Source organism: Venturia canescens, chromosome 11 (genome assembly GCF_019457755.1).
Source record: "Venturia canescens isolate UGA chromosome 11, ASM1945775v1, whole genome shotgun sequence".
Taxonomy (NCBI): Eukaryota; Metazoa; Arthropoda; class Insecta; order Hymenoptera; family Ichneumonidae; genus Venturia; species Venturia canescens.
In genome coordinates this window covers 7,635,704-7,663,451 of record NC_057431.1, presented here as the reverse complement: position 1 = coordinate 7,663,451, position 27,748 = coordinate 7,635,704, and the positions used below count along the sequence as shown (strand labels likewise).

Here is a 27,748-nt window from a genome sequence, read left to right as displayed (position 1 = left end):
TAGGATGAAAGGGAAAGAAACATCTCGAAGTTGTTCGTGTGAGTGCTCGTGTGAAAATTATTATTCTCCTTCAAGTTTCGATGCTTTCTTTGGATACTTATAAATGTGTGGTAGCAGAAGCAAAGCTGGGGACTAACATTAAATAATCGCAATGATTTTTGGGATCAGTGGACAAGGCTCAGGATATTCGTCATATTTTTCGTAAATCAACGTCCATTCCGAGGTTGTTATTTAATCATAATTTCAATTTTTATTCCAAACTCAATTCCAATGATAATTTTAACTCCAATTATTATTTCAATTTCAATTTTTATTCGAGTTCTAATTCTAAGAGCTTATTGGAAATAAACGGGAAATTTGGTAAGGTTGACAACAATGTTACCGACGCCCAATTTTACATACGGAGCTGATGCCTTTGTCGATAAATCATTCTTGAAGTAGGACGTTCTTACCTGATATTGAAAAATTGGTTATGGAAACTTAAGTCTGAATAACCGCCTGAAGGTAAGCCCCCCCTTAACAATCTTCCTTAAGATGATGGATCAGTCGGTAATCACAACCGTGAGTGCGAGAGAGATAGTTGCAAATTTTGAAAAGGAAATTTTTCCGCATCGTTCGTCTGATCGAAAAAATAAAAATGTCATCGGATTTTTGCGATCGTGCTGGGTACGATGACATTTTTATTATTTTAATCGGACGAACGATGTCAAAGAGTTTCAATTTCAAAAATTCGAGGTGTGATTACCGACTGATTCATCATCTTAAGGACAATGATTCGTTGAAAGCCTAATGAATTAACAATAAAATGAATCAGACTGTGCTTTGCGAAAAGTGAGATTCGTCATCAGGAGAAAAGTGTTTTTAGCCCAAGATAAATTTGTTGTATACTGATCAATGGCTCGGTCAAATGAAAACGGAATGTGACTCGTCGAAAAATCGCTATTTTGTAAGAATTTTTTTTTTCGGATATAACTAATCATTTCCATAATCATATTGGCCGAAATTTCGGGCGCAATTTCGGATGAAAAACATTATCGGACAACTTGTGATAAAAGTATAAAAATATGTCTCAAACTATTACTCACTTCGAAGTGGGAATTTTTGTCTGTCTCTGGTGTTGACACTTCTTTATAATACTTTTCGATAAAGAGCGTTTGTCAATATTTGATTTTTAGGAATACTCAACGGTAGTGTCGATTCGTGTCGCCATCGACTCGGAAAATGTTTCATCATTAATTGTGATAATTTGCTGCACCGTAGCATGGAGCCTGAACAGATCAGGCTCCTTGATTATTCATTTGAATTTCTCTGTTCTTCATTATCCAGTTGACAATAAATTTACACAATGATCGTTACATTTATTGAAAATTAGTCATTCGCCGATGATTGCTCTCAAAGTAACAAAGTAGGACATCGTAGCTGAGGCGAACTGCAAAAAATGTTGTCATAGGTGAATGAGAATGAATATTGTGATCTGTCCGAAAAATACTAAAATGCAAACCCACCGAAGCGTAAAATTCGAGGGTTAGTGCAGGAAGGATTCCTGTGACCGAAATGACGAGCGGTTTTCGGCTCCGTTGTACAACGAATAAAACGCCTTTTCGCATTTTAACCGAGCCCTCGATCCAGCGCGTGGAGTACGCGATGTCGCCTAGTTTATTGCTCTAGAAACGAGGGTTCGAGAATCCGATGGTGTCGTAATTGCTAACTCCGAAGTTTCAAAAAATACGAAAAGTGTCCTTACCATCTCTGCCAAGTCGTCGGCTGGCCAAGCGGTTAAATAAAGTCTCAGGAGGCCGCAGACTACGAAGAGAATGAATTGGGACACGACCAAAATCGGTTGATGCTGACCACCGGGAAAAATAGTGCAATCATTAGTAGGATGACTCGAGAAAAAATTCTCACGAGAATCATGAAAAAAAATGGAATATTCTGATGACAAAAAAGTATCAAAACTTTTGTTGTCATTCTTGTCGTTTTTCAAACATCAATAATTATTAAAATTGCAAAAACAATTTGTTGTTTTTTCCTAAATTGTTGTCTGCTTTTCATTAAACCAAAATATTTATTGAATCGAGTGCATGAATTTCGTCTTGGATTCGCTGGCAGCGCTGGCAGCCAGTTTTGGAACACGCAGCCGCCACCTAGCGGGGAAAAACATAAACGTGTGCGTAGGTTACTCCGCACGTGTCAGTGGTAGACAATAAAAAGGGGAACTTCGGGCCGAGTATGTTTGAATATGTAAACAAAGACAATTTATCAAGGAATTGACATAAAGCCTGTTGTTGCGTGAAGATCTGGTGTTGGTGGGAAAATAAATGACGCAATGCAGGTCGGTGTAAAATGTGTAAAAATGTCGTTCTTTATTTGACGTTGATGAAAAGAACAACGAAGGAATATCCCGACAATGAATAATTGGCCCGAAAATTAGCCCGGTGAGAAGGAACACACGTTCGACGATGCCGAAAGAAAGCCGACGCTTGCCCGAAAGATAATCCCGAAATATATGAGAAATCCTGTGTTAAAAGGTCCCGAAAACCGTCTCCGATTGTAGTCGATAATGTCCCGAATGCGATGAGCACAATATTTTTAGAAAGAGAACCCGAAATCAATGAGATGTTGCCGAAAAGAAATATAAAGAACACGGAGCACGTCAGCACGCTGTACGACCGGATCAAAGACTAATGAAATCAATATGGAGATCGATGAAGACGCGCCGTGGGCATGCGCCACACGTCGCGTCGATCGCACCCGGGGCAAAACGGGATACCCGAAAAATGAGAGAAATTTTTGTCTTTTTTTTTTTTTTTTTTTTTTTTTTTAATTTTTATCCTAGTCCGAAAAGAACATGAAACATATTTTTTCCAAAATTTCTTGTTTTTTTTTTTGGATTTTGATTTTTTATTTTCTTCAAAAAATTCATTTTTTTCAAACTCTCTTTTTTTACATCACTTTTAAAATGAAAACGTTTTTGCACAGATATACAAAAAGTATTTGTAAATCTGCGATTACTGCATCGCAGATATATGTGTTTGCGGACCATCACGTGTGGTTACACCTGCATACGAATCATGTGCGCCCACTCTGCACAATTTTGGCACTGAATCCACGATTCAGTGGATAAAGAATACAAATTTTTACGAAATAAACATTGGCAATCTTCGTTATTATTCATATAATTAATTTTGAATTGAATTACAGAGTTCGACGTACGTTAGGGCGTTTCACAGCGTGCGCTCGACTTACGTTCGGGCGCTGCAAGCGCTGAGATCGCTTTCAACGCCTACAGCGGTAAGTCGGAATTAAGCAGTCGGTTACGGGTGTAAAATACGCCCAAGGTGCATTAAATTAAGATCATAGTAAAAAAAAAACCATGCGTTTTTGAGGGGAACCCCGTTTTGCCTCGGATTTTTTTTTTCAAATTGAACAAAATTTCACTAAATTTCTTAGAGTTTTTGGGAGTAAAAAATAAACAGAGCTTCCGAAACTTCTGAAAAGTTCAATATTTTCTTAGGTATCCCGTTTCGCCCCGGTCTCCCCTACGTGCTGACCCCCCGCGAGAGCGTGAGAACTAGAGCGCGAAAAGCCCATTGTCTCATTGTTTCCCAAATTGCCAAGCCCCCGCGCTAGCGACGCCCGCGGTGGGGCGAGCGCTCGATCCCGAGAGAGCTCGCCGGCACCGAAACCTCGCTAATTCGTGAACACCTGTAAATGGTAAAAGATAAAGTCCCGCCATAAAGAGCTTCGAAGAAGTCATTTTCGGAATAATGAATGATTCGAATTGTTCGTATCTCGTTGAATGAATTGAAAAATCGAATTCTTTCATACTTTCTGACGCATGACGCGCAGTTTCGCATTGACGCGTCACGTCCCGCGTTTGGTTATCATTGAGAGGATGGATCAGCCGGTATATCGCAACCGTGAGTGCGAGAGAGATAGCTGCAAATTTCGAAATCGAAATTCTTTGACACAGTTTGACAGGTAAAAAAAGGCTCTGTCAATCGATTTTTGCCATCGTTCTGCGTAGGCTGACAGAGCATTTTTTAAATCGGTCAAACCGTGTCAGAGAATTTCAATTTCAAAAATTCCGAGAGAAGCAGCCGCTTGGAATCCCCACTAAAGTGGCGAGATGCACTGAAAACCCCGTCACGACGATCGCTTTCGAGCTCTCTCGTCATCGTGGCGAAAATTTTTGTACATCAGTTCCGTTTCATTCTTAACCGACACTCCCTCGGGATAACTCCGTGAGCCAGCTACTCGCGGCGGTATCGCAATTATTCCTAACGAAAGTAGGTGGAAGCACGTAGAGATCGTAAGCCTGAGATCGTAAGAAGTGAGCAATACACTGCCCCTTGCCTCACGAACGTTCCGTTATCGAGTCTTGCGACTCACTTTTTGTTATTCTTCTAAAACCAATTAATTCATTCTGTGCGTGTGTGTGAACCGCGCCTCGATTGAAGGCGCGGTTATTGTGTGCGGAGTGGAAGAGGGAAATCGTTCCCGTTCGTGTGAGAGAGTAAGTTGGCGTGAATGCTAATTGTAAAGTTGGCGTAAATGTTAATTATGCAGTTTGGCTACTTTTCCGAAAATCATCGGAAGAAATTTTTTTTTACCATGGACGGCTTCGATTAGTTACCATTGATGATATTTCGTCGGGGGAGGCTAACATTTTCCACAAAAATCATGTGTTATGGGGTTTTTGCCTCCCCCGACGAAATATCACTTACTATAGTCCAATCAATAACTTCGAGAAGATAAAAAAAAAAAAAAATTCCATTGATTTTCGGAAAAGTAGCCAAACTCCATAATTAACGTAAACCTTTTTGTAATCTTTTCTTTTCGCATATATTTCTGTTCTCGTCGAACCTTCTGTTTTCCATATCTTATCAATAAATCTAAATTCCTATTAATTATTGTTTGAGCGACCCAATCTTCTGCTTCGGGGCCCGTACGGGACCATATAGGCACTCCTTCGTTATTTCTTAAATTATTTCGATCACTTAATCATTTCAATATTGCAATATTTCGGCTATTGCTTTAGTTATTTCAACTCCATTCCAATCACTCAGATCATCAAACTAAATATTCTACTAAATATTTTACATTTTGAAAAATCCTACACTTTGTGTAGGTTGGTGGCAGCTTAACCTTTACGTTCGTCCCTTCTGGAGACGTAACAGACGAATAGACTCTTCAGCATTCCTCTATTCATTGAGGGGTAAAAAAAATTTGAAAATACGTGAATTTTGGAAATTTTTTTACAGAAGCAAGAGCAAGTAGGAACGTTCGAAAATTTGACATTTAGTGCGGTACACTTTGACCTTTCGACCATATTTTTTAAATTTATAAATATTATCAAACGTCTGCTCCGTTTTAAATCGATCTATTCTGGGAGAATAATTGAGGCGAAATTAAAAAATTTGTTAAATTCACCTTGAGAATTGAGGCATGGGCATTTTTTTCTGTGTTTGCGCCACGTGTAAATCGAACGAATTTTTCGCCCTGGAACGCTATCAATATTCACGCAGCGTAGAAAAATTTCTCGCCGTTTTATTGTTGACTCAAATATATTATAACCCAAATGGTGCTCGTTTGTCATGAAAGAAAACACTTGGTACCGTGTCAGTTTAAATATCATTAGACAGTAGAATTTTGGGCACGACAAGAAGTCGTTATGATTTGCAGTCCATTCCAACGTACCGAAAAAACCGATACACAACGTTAATTTCCTACATTCTGATTGATTAATAATTTATTTTTTATGACTTTTTATAATTTTTTATCTTTTTACATTGCGACCTAAGATGTTAAACTGCGTCAGAAGTGTCACTTTAATCCTCATATTTGTTGAGATATCTTTTTGCCAAAGTGAGGGTGAGTATCGATAAAGAAAAGTTTTATTTTCTATTAATTTTGGAGGAATTACCTTGAGTCAAGTATTCGATTCGATTGTTTACAACGAAACGTTATAAATGTTAAGAAATGCTGATGAAGAAAAAAATTCTGTAGAAATTTCATTTCATTTGCTTCGAAATTTGTTTGTTGTTCAAAACTTTATGTTGCTGTCTTTTGGATATACTGATGAAAAATTAATGCTCCAGTATCATGTCATAGAAAAATAAAGCTGTTGAAAAAACTTTTTCATGTTGACTACGTTATTGATTTCGTTAAACACGAATTATTACTGTTTTTGGGAAAGTGACCAGCAGCAATAGCTTCTGAAAAAGTTACTGCAGTACACAATTTTTCGTTCAATCGTAGGTGAGATACTGACGAAAGGGGACACGGACGAACTCGAGAATGTTTGTTTAACGCCACAGTCCATGGATGCAGGTAAATCCAAAAGAAATTCATCCTGAAAAAGATAATCTGCTAAATCGATGAGCAATATCATTGTCTAAGGGGCTTCGATGGGCAAAAAAATTGCATAATTTTTTTATTAGTTAATTCAAAAAATAATCAGGGATTTTGATATTGAATGGAAAAATGAATCTGGATCTGGAATATAAAATAAAATATGATGAAAAATAATGAAATAAATAAAAAATGTTTATCTTGATAACGAGAATGGAAATTTGAAAGATGATTCAATTAGATATTATCAGCAAAGTTTGAACTAAATTACAGCAGAATTGGACTCGTGCATAGGGGTCGTAAACAGTAATATTAGAGACAGTCAAATTCTTGCAGCATTCCAAATCCTGGCGTATAGGAATAAGGACGCAGATCCATGTGAAGATTTTTACGAGTACGTTTGTGGTGGGTTTGTGAAAAGATCCACGATACCTTACGACAATAACAAAGTGAATGCGAGAACCAATGCTCAGGAGATCGTTTATTCGCGATTACGGCGAATAATTGAAAATATTGACGAGAATGAAGCACTGAAACCGTTCAGACTCATCAAAATTATATACAAAAATTGTATGAACAACGGTGAGTTGAAATTTCCTTATTGACTTCGAATTCATTTTCTGTTGATTCGAATGAAATATTTTTTTATTATAACCATAAAAGTGGCGATAAAATATATTTTTTCGGAATTATTATTTTCGACTTATTATTTCTCGGTGAATGAAACGAGCTGCTTTCTTCGAATCGATATCTTTATTGATATAAGTGTAAATTGAAAACGTTAAAAGATTCCAAGTGTTTTTGGGACTGAAATAGTCATTAGTGGCAGGCAACTTGTTCTTATCCATCTAGTCGTCATTTTCAGCTGTATTGAGCTCCGCTGAGTTTCGGAAAAATAGGCGTTCCAAGCATTTTGAATTTGTATTTAAAAATTAGTTTCTCAGCCGCTATGGCAGGAATTGAGCACTCGTTCCGGCTGTGGCAGTGCGAAAGTTTTTACATCGAGGTGTGTTCAAGCGTACATTTGCAGTTATTGTGGAAGCGAAAAAAACTGTTAGAAACTGAATAACCCTGGATTTGTAATTTTTAAAAAAGCTCCCTGGATTGAAATTTGTTCAATTGTCATTCTTTGTAAAAATCAATAAAAAAATAAAAGAACATTCTCAAGTACTTTTTCAATATTGAGTACCAACAAAATTTGAAGAAACCTACAAACTACGTTCCGGGTGTAAGTGCGTCTTTTAAATGAAATCGTTGAAATCGTTTGACATTTTTTTCTGGCTCAGATGAGATTCACTGATTTTTCTCTAATTTTAGCTTTCAATAAAAAATCCTAGCATCCATCGTGCATATCTTCGTAATGGCTTCAACCACGAAGTTGTGATGAGTTATTGGAATTATATGAATGAAGTTGCTGTTGCTTTAGGTGCCCATGAAAAAAATGCTCCTTTGAGTCAACTGGGCAATTTGATATTCGAAATGTCACTTTTCAACGTAAGTATGAACCATTGGAAAAATGCGATTCTACTGAAAATTCCTCACTCCTCGAGTGAGAATACAAAAAAAAGGAAAAAATTTGATACAAATGAAAAGTTACCAACTCATAAATTGACAAACGAATCAGAAATCACACTGTTTGCAGTCATATTTTCCGTAAATTGGGTGGGGTTCGACATTTCGAATAACCGAATTGTAGAATGGTCGATATTTCGAAATTAATAAATTCGTCATGTAAGATTGGAGAAAAATAAGTAATTCGAAATTCTTATTCCCGATCGACTATTTAGCAGATTACGTCTTTAATCGAATATTTTTTCTTTGAATTCACATTTATTCGAAAATATATATTTCGATAGTTTGCATTTCGAATGCAATTTTTACAGACCGTACGAATGTCAAAAGTTCATATTTTCGAATTCAAAATGGAGAGTAATTGTTTTACAGACAGACCAGAATATAGAGTAGCAAAAAATCGAAAGTGAATTTTTCGAGCCTATAAAACTTGGATATGCGGAATAGCGATAGCTCGAAAAGGCGAAAGTCAAAATGGCGATGTTTAAAATTGGAGATCACCGGTCTGAGTAAGTGAGTGAGTGAGACGCGTGTATTTGGAGCTCCGCTGCATTTCTTTATTTTGATCAATCGACTTTCTAACGTTTCGCTATTTTGACCATTCGACTTTTTAGTGTTTCAGTATTTCAACGTCAGTAATATTTGGTCTTTCTTCATTATATTTTCAAAATTGTGAATTTTCACAGTATCGCTGACTATAGTAATTTATCAATCGAAAGAGTGATAGTCGAATTTTCGAAAAATCGATATTTTAGTCATCGTTCTATGGGCGATGGTTACATTCTATTTTCGATGTAAAGGTGCTTCGAACCTTGCAGTTTCTGCTTTATTTATTTTCGGCATTCAAAGCTCTAGTCGAATCTATCCGTCTCCATATTATCATTCGAAGTTTATAAATTCGAGATTTTAGCTGTTCGAAATTTTAGTCATTCCAACATTTGATCCCCACCCGTAAAAGTTATTTAGTAAAAAAATTTCTATATGATTACATTAAGTTTAAGCAACACCATGATTTTGTTAAAGATTTTTCTGAATAGTCCTTATAGGAATAAAAAATTCTAAAAAACACTTCTTTTTAAAAACCTGAAAAAATTCCTAAAAATCTGAGATAATATGCAAAACACTATAAGCTATCGCTCGTATCTGAAGTATGATTTTTTTCTGGGTTTTATGAGATACTAACGTTGAAAAAATTCCGAAAAAATCGAGAAGCACTCACTTTGGGTCAAAAATTAAATATTGCAGTACCCAAAACTAATATTCTTGGCAATTTTCAAAGAATCAAATCTCTTTTACCGGAAGTGATAAAACTTTCGTACTCTCGAAAGATTCATGTCTCTCTCGATGACAAGGAAACATTGATATGGGAATAACAAAAAAAAAAGAATTAGGAATTTCTATAAAAACTGAAAATTTTTATAAAATCGTTATGTATCTGTATTGACTTTTTGCAGTATGTTTTTGCGGAAAAAATAATGAGTGAGTGGCACCGTCAATACACCAGGACAACTCTCAACGAGCTGACAGAAAAATTTCCGGAACTCGGTTTTCAAGAATTTTTCAGCCGTTATGATAACCCAACGATTCTGTTACCAGTGGACTTTGAAGCGCTCGAAAGATTGAGATTTTTTTTATCTACTCGTTCTAAAGAAAGTAAAGCTAACTGGGTAGCGTGGAAATTGACTTTAAAATATTTAAGGCAATTCGGTGGATTGATAGCCGACAAAACGAATACTTTTCGGCATGTATTGGAAGGCAAAACGGAGAAAAAAAGCCAGCTGGAAACAATGCGCTTCCAAGGTGCGTGTAATTTTCCCATTGAGTCTGGGCGCCTTGTACCAGAAAGTGTACATGAAAGAAAACATCATGCAGGATCTTACAAAGACGTTTGACAACATAAAACAACAGTATTTCCTGCTCATTCAAAAAGTTCGTAATTTCGAACTATTTTTAACGAGGGTCCTGATCTCTTTGTAAGTATTTTTCGCATAATTTGATTTTATATGTCCAGACAATTTTTTTAGGCACGTTTGAACGCAATCAATCCGTGCAGTTTGTAAAACAGAAGATTTTTTCCAATTTCGAATGATGCATTTTATATCTTCGGCTTCAAAGAAGGATCTAGCCAATTTGACCATGTGGCGATTGATGGCGATATTTGCAAAAAAAATGAGCGGTCACATGGGGCAGAGAACGCTAGCGTTTCAGAATATATTGGAAAGCAGGCGAGAAAAAAAAGCCAAATGGAAGGAATCCGTTTCTATAGAGCGCTCAACTTTTCCACTGAGTTTGGCCGCTCTGTACCAGAGGCGTTTTGTGGAGGATCTAACGAAGATGTTTGGGAATGTCAAACAACAATTTAATGGACTAGTGGCCAAGGTATATGTACTTATTTATTGAAATTGCAATTCAACTGCAAACATTTGGATTGGAAACTAATGATCCAATATTGAGAATTGAAGCTCAATGATGATCCAAAGTTGATTCCCATTCTTGAACTGAAAATCCAAATTTCATCAGAGAATTGATACGAAAGAAAAGGCTCTTGAAAAAATAAGAAAAATGACGGATAATCTCGAGACCTGTCGGGAATTCATTCGCGACGACGAGCTCGAGGAATATTGTCGGGATCTCGAATTAGCCGATGGTCCATTCGACGCCAGTAAGATTAACATAAACTCTTTTTTTAATTGGAAAAAAATAGACAAATTTTTGAGCCCCATAAACGTTGCGTATCGGACCGAATGTGGCAATATTTTATCATCGAGCGCCATGTACGAGCGAGAGCAGAATCACTTACGTGAGTTTTATAATAAAATCTTGACATCTCAATCGTCGGAGGAAATTCAATATTTTCAATGATCTTCCAATCGAAATTCCAGTTAAAAAATCATCACCGATTGGTTTGACTTCATAATTACTGTCCTTAGAGAAAATAGTAATTTATCTAATTTTTGTCTTTTTATTTCCAAAGGACTCACTGCTGATTTATGTACCGGCGCCTGGTACAATATCAATCGAGCAACGTTTCTAAATTACGATGCATTAGGATCACTCATGGGTCACGAGATCTCGCACACTGTTGACAACGAAGGGAGACACTTCATGGTTAATGACAGCCTTGGGCTACGGTGGGATCCAGAAAGTGTTCAAAAATATTATGATAAAATCGAGTGCTATAACCATCAATATGACTTGGCAGGCCTCTATAACACCATGAATGGCGTGGATGGGCTTCCTTTAAGGAGTTTCGGTACAGGCAATACAATGTTGCCATGCTAAACCATGCTAAAAACATAAAAAATTTCAAAAAGTTTAGAATTTTATAAAATTTGGTGAACGTATTCTTTAGTGCCAAATTTGGCAATACAAATTTTTTAAGATTTTTCTTCTACACAGTTATCGAGTAATTGATCACTAAAGTTCACGTGTATAAGCATAGCGTTTTCATATATATAGGTATACATTCCGGGCATAAGAAATCTGCTTTAATGCGTAATTACTCGATAACTAAGTAGAAGAAAATTTTGAAAAAAATTGTGTTTTTGCACTTGATGTTGAACAACATTATCACCAAGTTTGATCAATTTCTTAATATTTAGACTTTTGTACCGAAACTCCTTAAGTATTCGAAACATTCTACTGTCAGAAAATATTCCAAATTCGTCTGTTCAAGTTGTCATCAAAGTTGTGATGAAGTTTTCATTTAATTGAAAAAAGAATCGTTAGAATGAAGTCCGGACGTCATATTTGCTTCACGAATAGAAAGCCTGATGATTTTTCCGAATCTCAACTTTTGTCACTTAACACTTAACGGATTCACAAAAAATGTAAATGTCTACAATATCATTCTGGTCCTTTGGAAGCTCCGGCTCACTTTTTTGCTCAGGCTATCCGTAAATCAAAACTCATTATCCGGTTCTGTCAAAAAAACGCCGTAAAGTTTAGATTTGTTCTACGAAAAATGCCTATAAATTCAACGTTCAAAACCTTTCGATTTTCTAAATATCATCACGCTCTTTTGTTTCGCAAAGAGGCTTCTTAAAGTTCTAAATCCTCTAAAAGCTGTTAGAAAAAATTAGCAACAAACTGCAAATTTCATTTACTCTGTCAATTGTTATTCGATGTCTTCCAACTGAAAATCTGCAGCGTCGCTCCTCTATGAATTTCTGAATGAACTTCATCATTCAATGTCAATCAGATCGAGCCTCCGGAGACCCTACCTGAAAACAACGTGGCGGACAACGTAGGTGTTAAGGCCGTGCTTGCCTCAAATGACCAGACGAAAATGATCCAGAAAAAGAATTGCGAGCCTTCGAGTATACGCCGAAACAATATTTTTGGATCGCTATGGCCAACACTTACTGTGCCAAGTACCGACCAGAATACCAGGAAAACGGGATCTCGCGAGTCAAACATGCCCCGAATAAACTTCGTGTCAACTGGCCAGTATCAAACATCCGAGAATTTGCAGATGATTTCGAATGTCGTTTAGGTTCTCCAATGAATCCCGTCAATAAGTGTTCGGTCTGGTAAGCCCTAACGTCATTGTTGTCGGATCGAGTTCGTCCAATATTTTCCAAAATATTTATGAATTTAAATAAAGAATAAAATCAATGTAAATCATGTTTCTTTAATTTTTTCAATCCTTTTACTTCGGTGACCTTCCCTTGCATCATCGGTTCGCAATGGTTCCAGGCCGAGACTCGTTTTTTCATTGGCCAACACGTGTAGTTCTATTTCTCCGACTTGACTGTAGTGAGATGAAGTTGAAAAATTCGTTAGGATAATTTTTTGATTACTCGTTATCGGAAGGGATAGGAAAGTTCATGGAAGTACTCAGATTTTTTATACTCTTTTAAATTCGATTCTTAAAAATGATTTAGGCATTACTTTGAACCAAATGCGATTCAATAACGCAAACAGAAAAGTCTATTGTGACATGCGTCCTGAGGTTTTCAAATTTGGTGTTTGTGACATTAAGGAGGGTCGATCGCGACGATACAATGTTGCCATGCTAAACCATGTTAAAAATATTAAGAATTTCATAAAATTTGGTAAATGTATTCTTTAAAAATATATAAGACAATATACATTTTTTTAGATTTTTCTACCACATACCTCTCGAGTAATTCAACACTAAAGCTAACGTGGATAAACACAGAGTTAACATATATACAGTTATACACATCTCGTGAATAAGAACTTCGATTTAAGGGTGAATGATACAAAAGTCGAAATAATTAGAAATTGATGAAATTTGGTGATAATGTTCTTCACCATCAAGTGCGAAAACACAAATTTTTTCAAAATTTTCTTCTGTTTAGTTATCGAGTAATTACGCATTAAAACAGATTTCTTATGCCTGGAATGTATACCTATATATATGGAAACGCTATGCTTATACACGTGAACTTTAGTGATCAATTACTCGATAACTGCACAGAAGAAAAATCTTAAAAAATTTGTATTGTCAAATTTGGCACTAAAGAATATGTTCACCAAATTTTATAAAATTCTGATCATTTTGAATTTTTTTATGTTTTTAGCATGGTTTAGCATGGCAACATTGTATCGCCTGTGCAATATATCCTTAACGCTCAATTATGCGATAACCATGCGGTAAAAAAAATTGTATTCGTGTACTTGATACCAAAGAATGTGATACAAAATTTGATCAAATTCTGATTATTTTGATTTCGTCTTCCACCCTCCTTAAAAGTTGAAAAATTTCTTATTTTATCGATTATTTGTGGTGCAGCACTCATGTTTCAGAATTTTATTGGCTGGTAGCTGAAAACAAGCAAACTAACAGGAGTGTTTGTAACTCAACGTCATAAATATCGGAAAATAAAAAAATTAAAAAATTTTAAAATACAGATATCTTGAACTTGAAAATCCCAACTACAATGAGATTTAAAAAGATGTAGAGCCTTTTCAATTCAGGGTAATGGAATTTCAGCGGGAATAGTTTGTGCGCAATATTCGATAATCGTTGTTAAAATTAATGCAATTTGTAGGCGATATGGTTCCCTCACCAATTTCGCCACACGTGTACAGAAAATTATTCCGAAATAAATGAGACGCAATATTGGTACACCATTCCACTCTGTTTACAGATTGTAAGATAATGAAATTCCCGTTTTTCATGTCTCATTGTTGGTTCAGATGGATCATATTGAATTATTTAGAAGCTACGGACGTCAATCTATTTTAGCGTGAATCCACAGAGCCGTAGCGAAAATTGTGTAATAAAAATTGTTCAACGGCAATCAATATAAATGCTTTGAGACAAGTAAAGTACCACATCAGTCGTCTGTACGCCGTTTGATAAGGAATTAGCTTCACTAACTATTGATAAAAGTCTTCGATATCACGATCGAAAAATGTCGACTCGGGCTGTGAAGATTGTGATTTCCGTACTTTTTGTATGCATTGCAACATCCTCGGGCGAAGATGATGGTAAGTACTGATAAATTATTTTCTCTTGTGCAGAATATCTACTCCCATAATAACAAAAGAAAAAAAAATTAAATTTATTTTTTTTATTCAGACTCAGAGAAAAAAATATCGACGGAACCCACACAGAACCCCGATGACATATGTTTAACAGCACAATGTGTTCATGCAGGTAAGTCAGTAAGAACATTTTTCCAGAACATCTGAATTTTTTAATGAAAAATTATAGAATTTTATGAATTCATTAAAATTGTAGAGAAAATTTCTCAAAAATTAAGGGGTACTCGGTTTAGCTACGATTTTCGTTAATTCTGAAATTGGCAAGCCGTGTGTAATGAATCGTTCATTGCTTAATTGTTAAGATGATGTTTCGTTAAGTACTTCCTTTCGCTCTGGTCTCTCCTGCAACAACATTTTGAAAAGTGAATTTGTTAGAACTCGTTGAAATCGAAAGGAATCGTTGGAGTGTGAATTTTTGGTCGACGCGATTGAATGGAAATTGAATGACGATCCAAAATCTTGCAGCATCGAGGATGCTGAGATTTCAGAATTCACAGGTGGATCCTTGCAACGATTTTTACGAATTTGCATGCGGTAGTTTTGGGAGATCAGCCGTAATACCCGACGAATATGGGATGGTGGATGCGCGAATTAAGGCCCAATTTAAAGTCGAATCACGTCTGCAACGACTCATTGAAGGAATTGACGAAAAAACCGAATTGAAGCCTTTCAGGCTGATCAAGATTTTGTACAATAACTGTATGAAGTTCGGTGAGTAATATTGAATATTTTTCCTAACATGTCCGATTTTTTTCCAACATTTCGAGCACTCTTTTACGGAGGATCGATTCGAATCGACCATCGTCATTTTTAATTAATTTTCTATCTGAACTAACGAGGTTTCCATTTACTCCGATGGGAAAGTTAAATTCGAACAGTACAAGAATCATTTTCGACGGAGGATCCTATCATAAATGCGATTGATGGTAACCCAGAGAGTTGCTAAGCTCGATTCATCGTCCGTTGTAACGCTATATTATGCTTGTGCAGAATGGGTGGACGAGAGTAAAGATGCTGAAAATTGGCTGTCCATTGTCAAAAATGCAGGCGGTTGGCCATTAATGCTCCAGGACAAATGGCCCGAAACAACGTTTGATAAAAGAGACACGCTGAAGTCCATTTTCACAATCGTTTATGACAAAGACCTGACGAACAATGAAAATTATATTTTGACCGTATGTCTTTGTTGAGCACGCAATGATATTCTTGTTCTGCAGAGCTCGAATGACTACATTCTTATTTGTACAGCTTTCAGTAAAAAATCCTCCAATTGATCGGCACTATCTGAGGAAAGACTTCAATAACAAAGTGAATTTGGCATATTTCAATTACATGGTTGATATTTCTGTTCATTTCAACGCTGATAGATCAAATGCTACTGTCGAACAGCTATATGTTTTCCTCACAGAAATGAGTCTTTTTGGGGTTAGTTTGAACCGTCCAAAATAAACATTCGATAACTCGAACAAATATTATTCACGTTAACGATCAGAGAATCTTAATGCTATAAACTTTCGCAGTCAGTATTCACAAAGGAAGATGAAAATGAATGGTATCGACACTACACTAAAATAACTCTCAATGAGTTGGAGACGAAATTTCCGAATCTAGGATTCCGCAAGTTTTTAGACAGATCCGATAACCCGGAGATTCAAATGGAAGTCGATATCGAAACGCTCAAGCGTCTCGACCATTTTATATCTTCGGCTTCAAAGAGGACTCTAGCGAATTTGGCCATATGGCGACTGGTGTCGAAATTTGCAAAGAAAATGAACGGTTACATAGGTCGGAGAACGCAAGCGTTTCAGAATATACTGGAAAGCAGGCGAGAAAAAAAAGCCAAATGGAAGGAATGCATTTCTATAGCGCACTCAACTTTTCCACTGAGTTTGGCCGCTCTGTACCAGAGGCGTTTTGTGGACAACGATGTTGTGGAGGACCTAACGACGATGTTTGGGAATGTGAAACAACAATTTGTGGAACTTGTAACCGAGGTATTTGAACTTATTCTTCGAAATGAGAATTCAAGTGCAAACATTTGGCCTGGACACGGGTGATCCAATGTCGAAATTCGAGGATTAATGATGCGTCAAACGCTCGATAGTTCATTACAAATTTTGAGTCTTTATTGTTCAAATTTGATTCTCATTTTCTAACTGAAAATCCAAATTTCATCACGACTTGTATTCGTTAATTCAATCAGCACTTTCTAATGGTTCTTCATTTTTCATATTCTCAGGCAACATGGCTGACAAATGGAACGAAAGAAAAGGCTGTTGAAAAAATAAGAAATATGACGGATAATCTCGAGACCTGTCGGGAATTCATACGCGACGACGAACTCGAGGAATATTATCGGGATCTCGAATTAACCGACGCTCCGTTCGAAGCCAATAAGATTAACATAAGCTCTTTCTTTAATAGAAAAAGAGAACGCAAATTTTCGAACGTTGCGGATCGGACCGAATGTGGGGATATTTTATTATTGAGCGCCATGTACGATCGAAAGCAGAATCACTTACGTAAGTATTATAATACAATTTTGACATTTCAATATTTGGAGAAAATTCAATATTTTCAATGATTTTTCAACCGAATGAGCGAAATACCAGATAAAAAATCATCACCTACTGGTTTGACTTCATAATTACTGTCCTTATAGAAAATAGTAATTTACTTAATTTTTCTCTCTTTACTCCCAAAGGACTCGTTACTGATTTATATACCGGGGCTTGGTACAATATCAATCGACCAAAGTTTCTAAACTATGGTGCATTAGGATCACTCATGGGTCACGAGATCTCGCGCACTGTTGACAAGGATGGGAGACACTTCATGGTTAATCATAGCCTTGGGCTATGGTGGGACCCGGAAAGTGTTGAAAAATATGATACAAAAATCAAGTGCTATGATGGCCAATATGATGCGTTGTACTACTACAATCTCATAGATGGCGAGGATCATGGTCTCTCTGTGAGTATTAAAAACACTTCGCTTCAGTCAAGATTGGGGTAGTGTTATTTAAATATTTCATTTTTGGGTACACTATGAAACCGAAGAAGCAGGAGTGTCGAACACATATTCAGTAATATTCAATTTTTCAACGCAAATTTTCATTCGTAAAGTCATTTTATTGGAAAAAAAAAACTTGGATAAGCACCTCCAGATTCATTTTCAACGAGATTTGAAATCATTTGAGGAGCAGTTAGTCGATGGATTGTTGCATCGATCATTACCGTTGTTCACCATGCTCATTTGTTTAACAAAAAAATACTGAAAAGTTTGAAGTTCGTTAGAACAACGACCATTTTCTGCAACTGCCTGACGCGATTCGGATCGAAATTCCGAAGCCTCCAATTTTTCTAGTTTTTCCTCAAAGCCCTTCGGTATGGCAACTTTATAAATAGTTTGATTTTCAATCAGATACAAGCTTCAGCGAGTCTGCCTGAAAACGTGGCAGATAACGTAGGTGTTAAGGCAGCATACCGTGCTTACCTCAAATGGGCAGATGAAAATGGTCCAGAAAAAGAATTGCCAGCGTTCAAGTATACGCCGAAACAATATTTTTGGATCGCTATGGCCAACACTTACTGTGTCAAGTACCGACCAGAATACTTGGAAAACGGGATCTCACGAGCAAAGCATGCCCCGAATAAATATCGTGTCAACGGACCAGTATCAAACATGCCAGAATTTGCAGACGATTTCGGATGTCCTTTAGGCTCTCCAATGAATCCCGTCAATAAGTGTTCGGTCTGGTAAGCCCTAACGTCATTGTCGTCAGATCGAGTTCGTCCAATGTTTTCCAAAATATTTATAAATTTAAATAAAGAATAAAATCAATGTAAATCATTTTTCATGCTCCCCGAGCCGAAAATACGCACTTGCCGGCCGCATTTCAGGCCGGAAAGAGCAGTTTTCGTGGCCGGCTGACTCGGCTAACTTCAGTGCGCTCTGACGATATTTTTGCGGCCGGTGATGCTTTCTTAAAAAAAAAAGACATTTTTCTTTACACCTCGCGGTCGAAAGTACGCAGTTTTTCCACCAATTTTAGTACCGAAAGTACAACCTTTCTGCATTGTCAAAACTGCACGCGCGTCATTTGTCTCGTCGGGAGCAAACAATTTTGTCTGCATATTCCGAAAGGTTTGACATAGTTTTATTGACGTGATTTTTTTGACGTTTGACGTTTAAATCGATATTGCCTGCACAGCTTTTGAGAAAGACCGTGTCTAGTCGTCTGGAAACCGTATGAATAAGGTTATGTTACCAAAACAGCGCTAAACTGCTACATGTCCGGACGAATAATATGCATTTATTTTTCCAGATGAAATCGATGCGACGACAAAAAATAATGTAATCGAATTGATTAAATGTCCGAAACAATGCTCTATTTTCAGATGCATAGGAAAGTAAATATATTCATATAAATTATGAAATATAGTAGCGGTAAATATTCATAGAGAAATTGTTAACTGCATGTAGCGAAAAATGAAAATGCGTGGAATAAATTTAACAAAAGCAGTGGCACGTTACGAAAGTACACACTTTTCTTTAAACGCATTGTCTGATCGTCCGGTTACCGTATATTTAGCATTAGCCTATTCGTCCGGTTTGTATATTGCTGCTGAGAACTGTTGTCGTGTGTACTTTCGTAATCCGTAGTCCGGACCATCCGGACTTGTACGTTTCGGAAAAAACGTACTTTCGACCGGCTGTAAAGAAAAAATAATATACAAAACTCGTGAATTAAGCTGCTCTATTATAGCTAACTTCACGCCGTGCAATAATAGGCAGCTTAAGTCACACGTATCGTAATGTGCTAATACACTACAATAAATGCCCTCAGCTTCGCCTCGAGCATTATGACGCGCAGTGCAGGAATTTCAAACTTTCTGCCCTTTTAGTGTAATATACTATCGATATATGAATGTGAAGCCTGTATTCGTTGCCATGATTTTGTTTATTCGGACTAATAAAATGAATATGGTCGTCGGGAATAATGTTGTATTTCCAGATTCCAGGTTCATAGGAAAGCACCCATCGAATCAAGTTATCTATTATCGAATCAAGTTCGTCTAATGTTTTTCATTCAAGTAAAAAATCGAATTTTTTATCTGACTTTTTGCCTCAAATTTGACGAACTCTGGAATCGAAATGGAATCACTTGGCCAATGGTTTTTGAAATCCTTTAATATTACTTCGTATTCTTGAATATCTGTTAAGCCCCAACTCATAAAAATTTGTTGTTACCGAAATAAAAAAAAAAAAAAAAAAAAAAAAAAAAACATGAATTGAATTCTTAACTCAAGACGGTAACATGGGGTGTGACACACCCCAGGCCACCTGTGCACCGAATGTGCACTGGGCATTGAGTTAATTTATTTTTATAACATCATTTCGCTGTATTATTATTATTTTTACATTACTTTTTTATTTTGGATAAAGGAATTATCATCTTCCATGAAAAATCATTGACATGTTGTACATCATTTTGCCGCTGAAAGCCGCATGTTCATAGTGCGGAATAAATATACTTTTTTAAAAACCCACAAAAACTATTATACTCACCAGAAAGAGAATGCTTTCACAAATCAGACCCTGCTTGAATTTCGTTGATATGTCAAAAAACAAAAAAAATACAGCCATTTTTTGTAAAAAAGGGCTTTTTCGCGAATTTTTTAAACATACTTCAAACTAAAATTTTCGTTCCGCTCTTGGATAGGATAATAGAGAAACGTTTGAAATATGTTCTCAATTTTTGTTGAGCCCCCAAAATAATTCTATACGAAATGCTACAGCGCTCTAAAGTGCTTGGGGTGTAACACACCCCATGTGACCACCACGGGATTCTCATGAGGTGTGACCGTCTTGGGTTAATCAAGAGGATATTGAAAGAAAAGTTCACAATTCACCAGGTCATAAATTTGAGAATTATTAAAATGCTTATATTCCCTCATTCCTTTTGTATGGAACAATATGAAAACTGCAAATACAAAGAAGCCAAATTCGGAGATATAAAACTCGTAATAAATTGCAAAATACATTTTATCACCCTAAAACATACGCCATGTGTCGATACAGAACTTTTTGTTTTTCCAAAATACAGCCCACGCAACGATCGAAATTATTGTAAAACTTTGCCACTTTAAATTTCATTATTGATCCAGTTGCCTATCGATGCAAATGCTAACGATCTAACAATAAGTATTCGGTAATATAGTAATATTATTTTCAGACACCTTTGTCGTCTGTGGAAAGATAAACGTGATCTAGTGAACCGTGTAATCGGTTGACGTTTTGACTGATATCATTGTTGTTTCAAATGGATAATGACGTAAATGAAATTTTTCTCGAATTCTGCTACTTTGTTTATTTTCCATAACGTAAAAACGATGAAATTTTCGTCTCTTGAAGATCGTCAACTCAACGCATTCAACGTCATGTTTGAGTCTGCGAAGACATTTTTTTGTCTTATTTTTGCTTCGGGTCTTTAGAGAGTTACGAAAATGAATGTTTTCCATAAAATTTTCTCGCTTTTACCTCATCGATTCTCGATTCAATGATCACCACGTGATTGGGTAGTAAATTTTACCCCAAAATCAGTTCCTTTTGTCTGCATTTTGAATGATATTTATTTCGCCTCAGAAATATTCGTTGAAATGATGAAATGCCAATTCGCTCTTGGGTACTGTTCGAAGGTATTCGGACGAGTGTACAGTTGAAATTCGGTTACGAAAACGACAAAAAAAAAAGATTCAAAATTATCGCTATTCCGCAGAGTTAACAACAAACTTTCGAAAGTCTAATTATTTTTGTTTGTTTCTCGAATTGCAAAACCAGGATCCGACCTGGACTGAGAAAAAAAAGTTTTTCTTCATTTTCTAAATTTTGTGTTTTCGCTAATTTTTAATATATATTTTCCTTATTATTCATTTTTTCTTCTTAAATTCGTGAATTTTATTCAGTGCCGCGGCCTGATTGTACTCACGTAAATCAAAGGAAAGGCCCCGCAGATCGCAGCCAACGCCATGGTCGCATTGCCCTTCAGGATCAGGAAGCGTACCGCGTGGTTTGTCTCTCGAGCAAAACTTTTTCGAAAAGCACCGAATTCCAAAGTTCCCAGATGAAAAATCTTCTCAAATTTGACTCAACAAAAAAATCACTCAAAAAAGTTACCCAGATAAAATGACTCGAAAAAGTTGTTTGAAAAAGAATTATTAAAAAAAAATCACTGAAAAAGTGAAACAGTGAAGCAGCCTCGAGCCTCGTTCGTTCAACTCACTCAGTTATTCTCTGATGCTCGACGATGCAGTCCCCCAAGTCCGATTCGCCGGTGACCCTCTCAAGCCTTTTTCCCAAAATCTCCAAACTAGCGGAAGTGTACCACAACATCATACCCACCATTATGTCAACTGTCACACAAAGGCCCGTTTGGAGTATTGCTAAAACTTGTGACAGGTAAAGACTCCACCTGACGGTTGGCGAATCAACTGAAAAAGGATACCAAGCGTCGGCCGGCAGATGCGTCTTCATCACCAAGGGACCGCACGAAAATGTAACAGCTGTCATGAAAAACATGGAGCCCAATGTCACGAGGAAATACAAATAACGATCCACGTACTTTTGGTACACGAGTCCATCTTCTGTGCTTGCATTCGTGACGACACTCGTGATTTCTGAGAGCAACCTCTGTCAAGGTCAATCCATGAGAGGACCGTCCAACCATGGTCGAGCCGAACGAAAAATGTTGTGAATTTTTCATGGACAATTTTTTTCATACAATTTTTAGAGATTATTTTGGAAAAGATTTGAAAATTTTGAAAAAAAACGAAAATATCAATTTTTTTTTTCTCAGACTGACGTTAATTGCACGGTGATGAAATTGTATTTGCAAAACAATTCGGAACATCTTTGATTTTATAATAACACCATGGGAGACCAGGGCAAAACGGTTTGCACGAAGGAATATATTGCACTTTTCAGGAGTCTTTGAAACTTGGTCTCCTCCTTTTGTGAGAATTTTTGAGAAACAACATTTATTGCCAAAACTCCAATTCGCCCAAAATTTTCCAAATATTTTTTCATTCATAAATCTACTTCAGAATAGCTTTAAAATCCGAACAACAAAAAAACTTCAAAGACGAATCCTATGGATTCGTCGTAAACGAGAAATCAACAAAATAAAAAAAAAAGAAACAAATTTGAAAATGCCAAAAATACCGGAAAACTATTCTATCATTTTCCATTATCATCGATCCAATTATTTGTTTTATTTCATGAAATTGAGGACAAAAAATTTTTTTTTTCAATTTTTCGTCAGTTCGAATCATCGAATGAAATTGGATCTTGAGTCGACTTGGAAAAAATACGATTTTCGTCTTTGTGGCTGAAGACACGACAAAGAGGTTTGCACGTGGCGCGATCTTACCTGCAATCTCCTTCGTTGAAATTTACAAATAATGAGATTAAAGAAAACCTCAGTGAGGGCAGTCAGTTCGGACAAGGCTTTCATGAGGACGGTGGTCTCGCGGCGATAATGATAGACCCCAAAGATGAGAGGAACGATGAGAAAAAGAACGTTTAAGAAGGAAGTCCACCAGAGGAATTGAGCGAAAATTTGATTCCTCCTTGACGAAGGAGGATCGAGTGGCCAAGTCGACGTTAATCTTCCGCACACTTTGATCAACCTCACCACATTCCTAGCTGAGGTCAAACCCTTTGCCATGTTTATTTAGACGCGTCGAAACTTCCGGTTCGTACTTGGAGGTTCGATTTACATCGAGGAAGTTGAAAGAACGAAGGGCAAGGAGTTTGCTGATCCGACTGGAACTGCTGCCAACCGATCCAGTGAAGGTTACGAGCCCTGGAGGGGTGGGGCGTCCGGCGTCCGAGGCAAAAGTTTCTTCGATGCTTTTCGAGATACACCGAAGCGCTGTAATTGTGGGTCTGGGGGAATCGGCGGCTGGTCAAGTTCTCAAAGTCTCTTGAACGCACGACAAAGAGAATTTTTGAGTGGCTAAATAATGAAGAGTCTTTCAGAGCTTGGCTGCCTTTCGACTTGGACGGGAGTGTCGATAAATCAAGCTTGTAGGGCTCAATTAATATTTGATTCTTTAATAACAGCAGAATTGTATTGAAAAAACGAAACAAGCGTATCCGGTGAAACTCAATAGACTGTGATCATTTATGTAAATCTACTCGCTGGATTTTCCGGCTTTCCCGCGTCACGACGCTTCATCTCTAGTCGTTGTAGATTATTCTCATTGTGGAAAAGTACGAGAACGAGGAAGAGAGAAACTGCGAAAAATTTGACCAGTGAAGGGTGGAGAAAATACTTTTTTTCTTCGTATAGTTTCGTTTGAGTTTCAACTCACAGATGCGTAATAATACAGCGACAAGGACGGAAGAAATCCACCGACCGATATCGTCACAGGCTTCTGCGATCGGTGGATCAGACTCAAAACGGTTTTCTGCACCGAAATCGGCTTTCCAAGCCATTCACATTTATAAGCTCGCGTCCCGATCGCTTGACTCTAAAAAAAAAATAAACATTTTTTCCCCTGGCTGAGAGCTATTTTCTCTGGATTTTTCGGACAAATTTTCCACGTGGGAATCCTTCGTTGTGCTCGTTTCAACTTTCGGTGAAAACAAAGTTGGCTGTTTGCCGATGAAAAACAATGCCGAATATTTCAATAATCAATAATTTCTCTAGTGAATTTTTATCGTTCGTTTTTTATGAAAAATTTTACGGACCATTTTTTGTGATCCCATTTGATTTGTCAACAGAAAAAGCTGCAGGAATTTTGATGAAATAATAGAAAATTTGAAGATCGACGAATCGGTATCATAGAAATCTTACCATTTCCATGAGCTTGTCAGCTGGCCAAGCGTAGACGAAGAGCTCGATGCTGGCGTTGAAAAGCATGTTACCGACGCGGAGTTTCACAGAAACGGGTTGATGCTGCCGAAGGTAAGGTAAGTTTCGTTGAGAATCGTTAATACCGCATGATGAAAACAAAAAAGCCCTTGATAACTGAAATTTTGAGTGGAATCCTTGAAAATTTCTACCGATGAGCAAAATTTTAGATTTAAGGAGGCTCGGTCGCGTAGGGCCGGGTTCTGTGGGTGCATGAACGGGGCACCCCGTTTTTTTTTTTAAATGCGCATATTTGCATTACCACAATGCATTATAAAACGATTATTAATCATTTAAAACAGAAATAATCAGTCACACATCAATCAAAAAAGAATAGAAAAAAGGCACAGTTTGACGTTACGATCCTGCTCACAAAAAAGTGGCAACGTCGAAATATAGAGAAAATAATTCAACAGCTGAAAATGACTTGATTTCATACAGAAATACTCAACGATCTATTACGTTTTTTTTCGGTCTCATTACCTGTGATATATAACATTATTTATTATTGTTGAAAAATAAGTATATAAATTGTGTGTTAATCGTTAAAACTTGACGTTTTTATACAATTAATTCGTTTTTTAACCTCTATATACGCGTATACACACGCCCGGACGTGCGTGTGTTTTTCACAAATTCCAGGTTAGACAGTCGATGCTTCAAATATCGCGCATGCGCTTCAGCGCTGTGCTGAACATCTGATTTCTGCGACGTTGCGGAATCGTCTCACCGTCACGAAACGTCCCAGAACATCCAGTTTGTAGACATTTTAACAGTCAATATCTTTTTAGATAGGTCGATAACTCCAAACTTTTTTGATATATTCTGAATCCTTACGATTTGGAGAACAATACTCTATTTTTTTGTTTATTTCTGTTGCGTAAGTGCATATATATTCCTTAGGACACGCGTTTTGAGAGTGACTCTTCCATAAGACCCGTGTTAAAAATCCTAACTTTCACTATTTTTTTCGTTCTTAAATGGTCGATGACCCCATCTGAAATTTTGCACATGTCATTATTGATAATCTAACTATGAGATATTAAAAAATTATTTTTTTCTGTTGCGCAGGCATTCGCGACCGAGCCTCCTTAAAAAACGCTCATTCTTTGACTCACCGCTCAATTGACAGAAAGACCAACGAAATTGTGTGTTACGAAAACATGAGTGAGATTTTTCAGCAAAGAGAAAGTGCTCTCTCGACGGATCAGCGAATCCCCAGAAAAGTTCCAAAATAAGGAAAATTCGAGATTTGGGACTGATGTGAATAAGCGAGGCCTTAATCAAGTCCCAAATGGAGTTTTTATCTCTCAATCTTGGCAAAAAAACTTGTTGGTGCTCATCGCGTGATATCCAGGTTTGATTCGGGCCTGACCTGGGACTCGAATCCTATTTGTGACTTTCCCCCACTCGGTTTGACCAAAAAAACTTTTGGGACCTGTCGCGACAACATTGAGTTCAAATCGACAGAAAAAAGTCCCATTTCGGACTTGATTTGAGTTTCGGGCCTTGTCGGCTCAAGGCCCAAACCTCTTTTGGGACTTCTCCCCCTGCTCGGTTCGAGCAGGAACTTTAGCTGAGAATGAGTCCCAAAACATTTTTGGGACCCGTCGCGTTAACATTGAGTTCGAATCTACAGAGGAATGAAGGCCAATTGGGACTCAATTTAGGTTTGAAATCCGTCCCAAATTCCATTTGGGACTCTCCCCCGTACTCGATTCGACTGGAGACTTTTGCTCAATATCAGTCCCAATGAAAAATCTTTTAGACCGTTCACGTAACATTGAGTTCGAATCGACAGAACAAAAAGTCCCATTTGGGGCTTGATTTGAGTTTTGGGCCTTGTCCATTCAAGGCCCAATTCTCAATTGGGACTTTTCCACTTTTCTTCAGGACTCACTGATCCGTTAGGCTTTACCAAAAAAGAAAAATTCTTCGAATGAGCTCACACTGATGAGAGTGAGTCCTCCGCAAATGATGCCAATTGTTGTAGTGACGACTGTCGTGAGTGCGATGAAACGTGTTGCTTTAATTACCTGTTCAGCATAAGCCAAGAGGCTTTGATGCTTCGTTATGCACCGTACAAGATCACTTTTACATCTACATTTTTCAATATCTTCGCCAAGCATCTCAAACCTTGCAGCGGTGTACCAAAACAGCAATGCTACTTGACTGTCGATCGAGAGAGCCGCCGCTATGTGAAATATCGCGAGGGCTTGTTGCACGTAAATAATGACGTATAGCGGACGAAACTCAACGGCAAATGGGAACGACGAGTCCGTAGGGAATGGCTGTGACAATAGCAGAGGCTCCAGGACAAAACCGAGACAAGCCAAGTATACGCACACTGTTACAAAACTGTAGAACGCGCTGCATCTCTTCAGATAACGATGCAATACGGGGCGCTCCAAGTCATTCGCTTCGTCGAAAAAAACTTCCATTTCATCAAGCAAGCCCTGCATCGGTAATTTCTTTTTTAAATTCGGATCTCGATCCCACGATCGAGGATTTTGGGCTCCCAGGATCGAAGGAAACAAATGAATTGCAACGGTTCTTATGGATCGTGAAAATGGGCAAAGCATCGATTTTCATTGGGCACTCGTTTTGATCGAAAAACCCTGAAAAGCCTCATTGATTTTTTCTCAATATTTACATCTGAAACTTCAAAAAACAGTTTTTACCGTTTCACAACTGTTTGACTGTCCTTCGCTGATGTTCCATTGGAAATTGTGAAAACATTGCGATCAACTGATTATTGTTCACTGAACATAGTCACAAAATGTTTTTTCGTTGAAAATCACTCTCGAAAAAATAAAATGAGGACAAAAAGTCATTGAATGCCAAGATTTGGGTTCCCGCGTCATGCTTTCGATCGAAGATAATTTCACACTTTTCAAATGTTACCACAACTGCTCCACGAATAAGAAGCAAATCGAAAGTTTCTCAAAGACGTTAATGAAGGGACGAAGTAGCTGGTGCGAGATAATTCTGAACTTCATTACCCGCAAGGGCGTTAAATGCCAGTGATTTGAGGTCCAAAAAAGCAAAAAAAAAAACTAAAAAAACTAAAAAAAAAAATGTGTTTTTCAAACTCAAAGAAAAATGAAGCGAAAAGTATTGATTGGGAGAGTTTTGAACCGGATTTGAGTAGACTTGGATCATCACAAACGGACAATGTAATACAGCGAGTTTGATTATTTGCTAATTTTAGTATACCTGAAAGCGTGTCCGGTGATGTCTGCAAACGAGTATTTTCATGAGAGCCTGAGCAGTGGCGCTCGCCATCAGGACGGCTTTGACAGAGATGAGGGGATCATGCCGAAAGGTCCAAACGCCGTTTAGGAGCGGTAGGAAAAGCGTGAGTAAAAGTACCAAAACGATCCA

At 37.4% G+C, this 27,748-nt stretch overlaps 2 protein-coding genes and 1 long non-coding RNA gene across 3 annotated transcripts; 2 read left to right on the top strand and 1 right to left on the bottom strand.

Moving 5' to 3' along the window:
• Positions 1 to 691: 691 nt before the first annotated feature.
• Positions 692 to 27,748, bottom strand: LOC122418410 (uncharacterized). Its single transcript, XM_043432583.1, has 10 exons — positions 27,581 to 27,748; positions 26,401 to 26,820; positions 24,308 to 24,409; positions 23,823 to 23,981; positions 22,877 to 23,176; positions 21,731 to 22,137; positions 21,437 to 21,536; positions 1,745 to 1,846; positions 1,506 to 1,664; positions 692 to 1,429 (listed from the first exon to the last, which is right to left on the bottom strand). The coding sequence occupies exons 1-10, from the start codon at positions 27,647 to 27,649 to the stop codon at positions 1,373 to 1,375; spliced, it is 1,875 nt and encodes a 624-aa protein (XP_043288518.1). The 5' UTR covers positions 27,650 to 27,748; the 3' UTR covers positions 692 to 1,372.
• LOC122418227 (uncharacterized) lies at positions 7,724 to 11,210 on the top strand. The gene is made up of 4 exons (XR_006262468.1): positions 7,724 to 7,848; positions 9,381 to 9,899; positions 9,980 to 10,305; positions 10,901 to 11,210. It is a non-coding gene; the product is annotated as an uncharacterized lncRNA (long non-coding RNA).
• On the top strand, positions 14,257 to 19,412 carry LOC122418226 (neprilysin-2-like). The gene is made up of 9 exons (XM_043432335.1): positions 14,257 to 14,388; positions 14,480 to 14,557; positions 14,911 to 15,156; positions 15,436 to 15,620; positions 15,694 to 15,870; positions 15,966 to 16,439; positions 16,685 to 16,967; positions 17,150 to 17,418; positions 17,869 to 19,412. Exons 1-9 carry the CDS (start codon positions 14,313 to 14,315, stop codon positions 18,205 to 18,207), a joined length of 2,127 nt encoding a protein of 708 aa, XP_043288270.1. The 5' UTR covers positions 14,257 to 14,312; the 3' UTR covers positions 18,208 to 19,412.

Bases quoted from the DNA above. Each gene is read 5' to 3' on its own strand.
- LOC122418226 (XM_043432335.1), top strand. From the start codon at position 14,313: ATGTCGACTCGGGCTGTGAAGATTGTGATTTCCGTACTTTTTGTATGC. The intron at 15,621-15,693 runs GTATGTCTTTGT...TTATTTGTACAG, and splicing joins ATGAAAATTATATTTTGACC to CTTTCAGTAAAAAATCCTCC. The intron at 16,968-17,149 runs GTAAGTATTATA...TTACTCCCAAAG, and splicing joins TCGAAAGCAGAATCACTTAC to GACTCGTTACTGATTTATAT.
- LOC122418410 (XM_043432583.1), bottom strand. From the start codon at position 27,649: ATGGCGAGCGCCACTGCTCAGGCTCTCATGAAAATACTCGTTTGCAGA. The intron at 23,982-24,307 runs GTAAGATTTCTA...TTTTTTTTTTAG, and splicing joins CTGACAAGCTCATGGAAATG to AGTCAAGCGATCGGGACGCG. The intron at 1,665-1,744 runs GTAAGGACACTT...CCTCGTTTCTAG, and splicing joins CCGACGACTTGGCAGAGATG to AGCAATAAACTAGGCGACAT.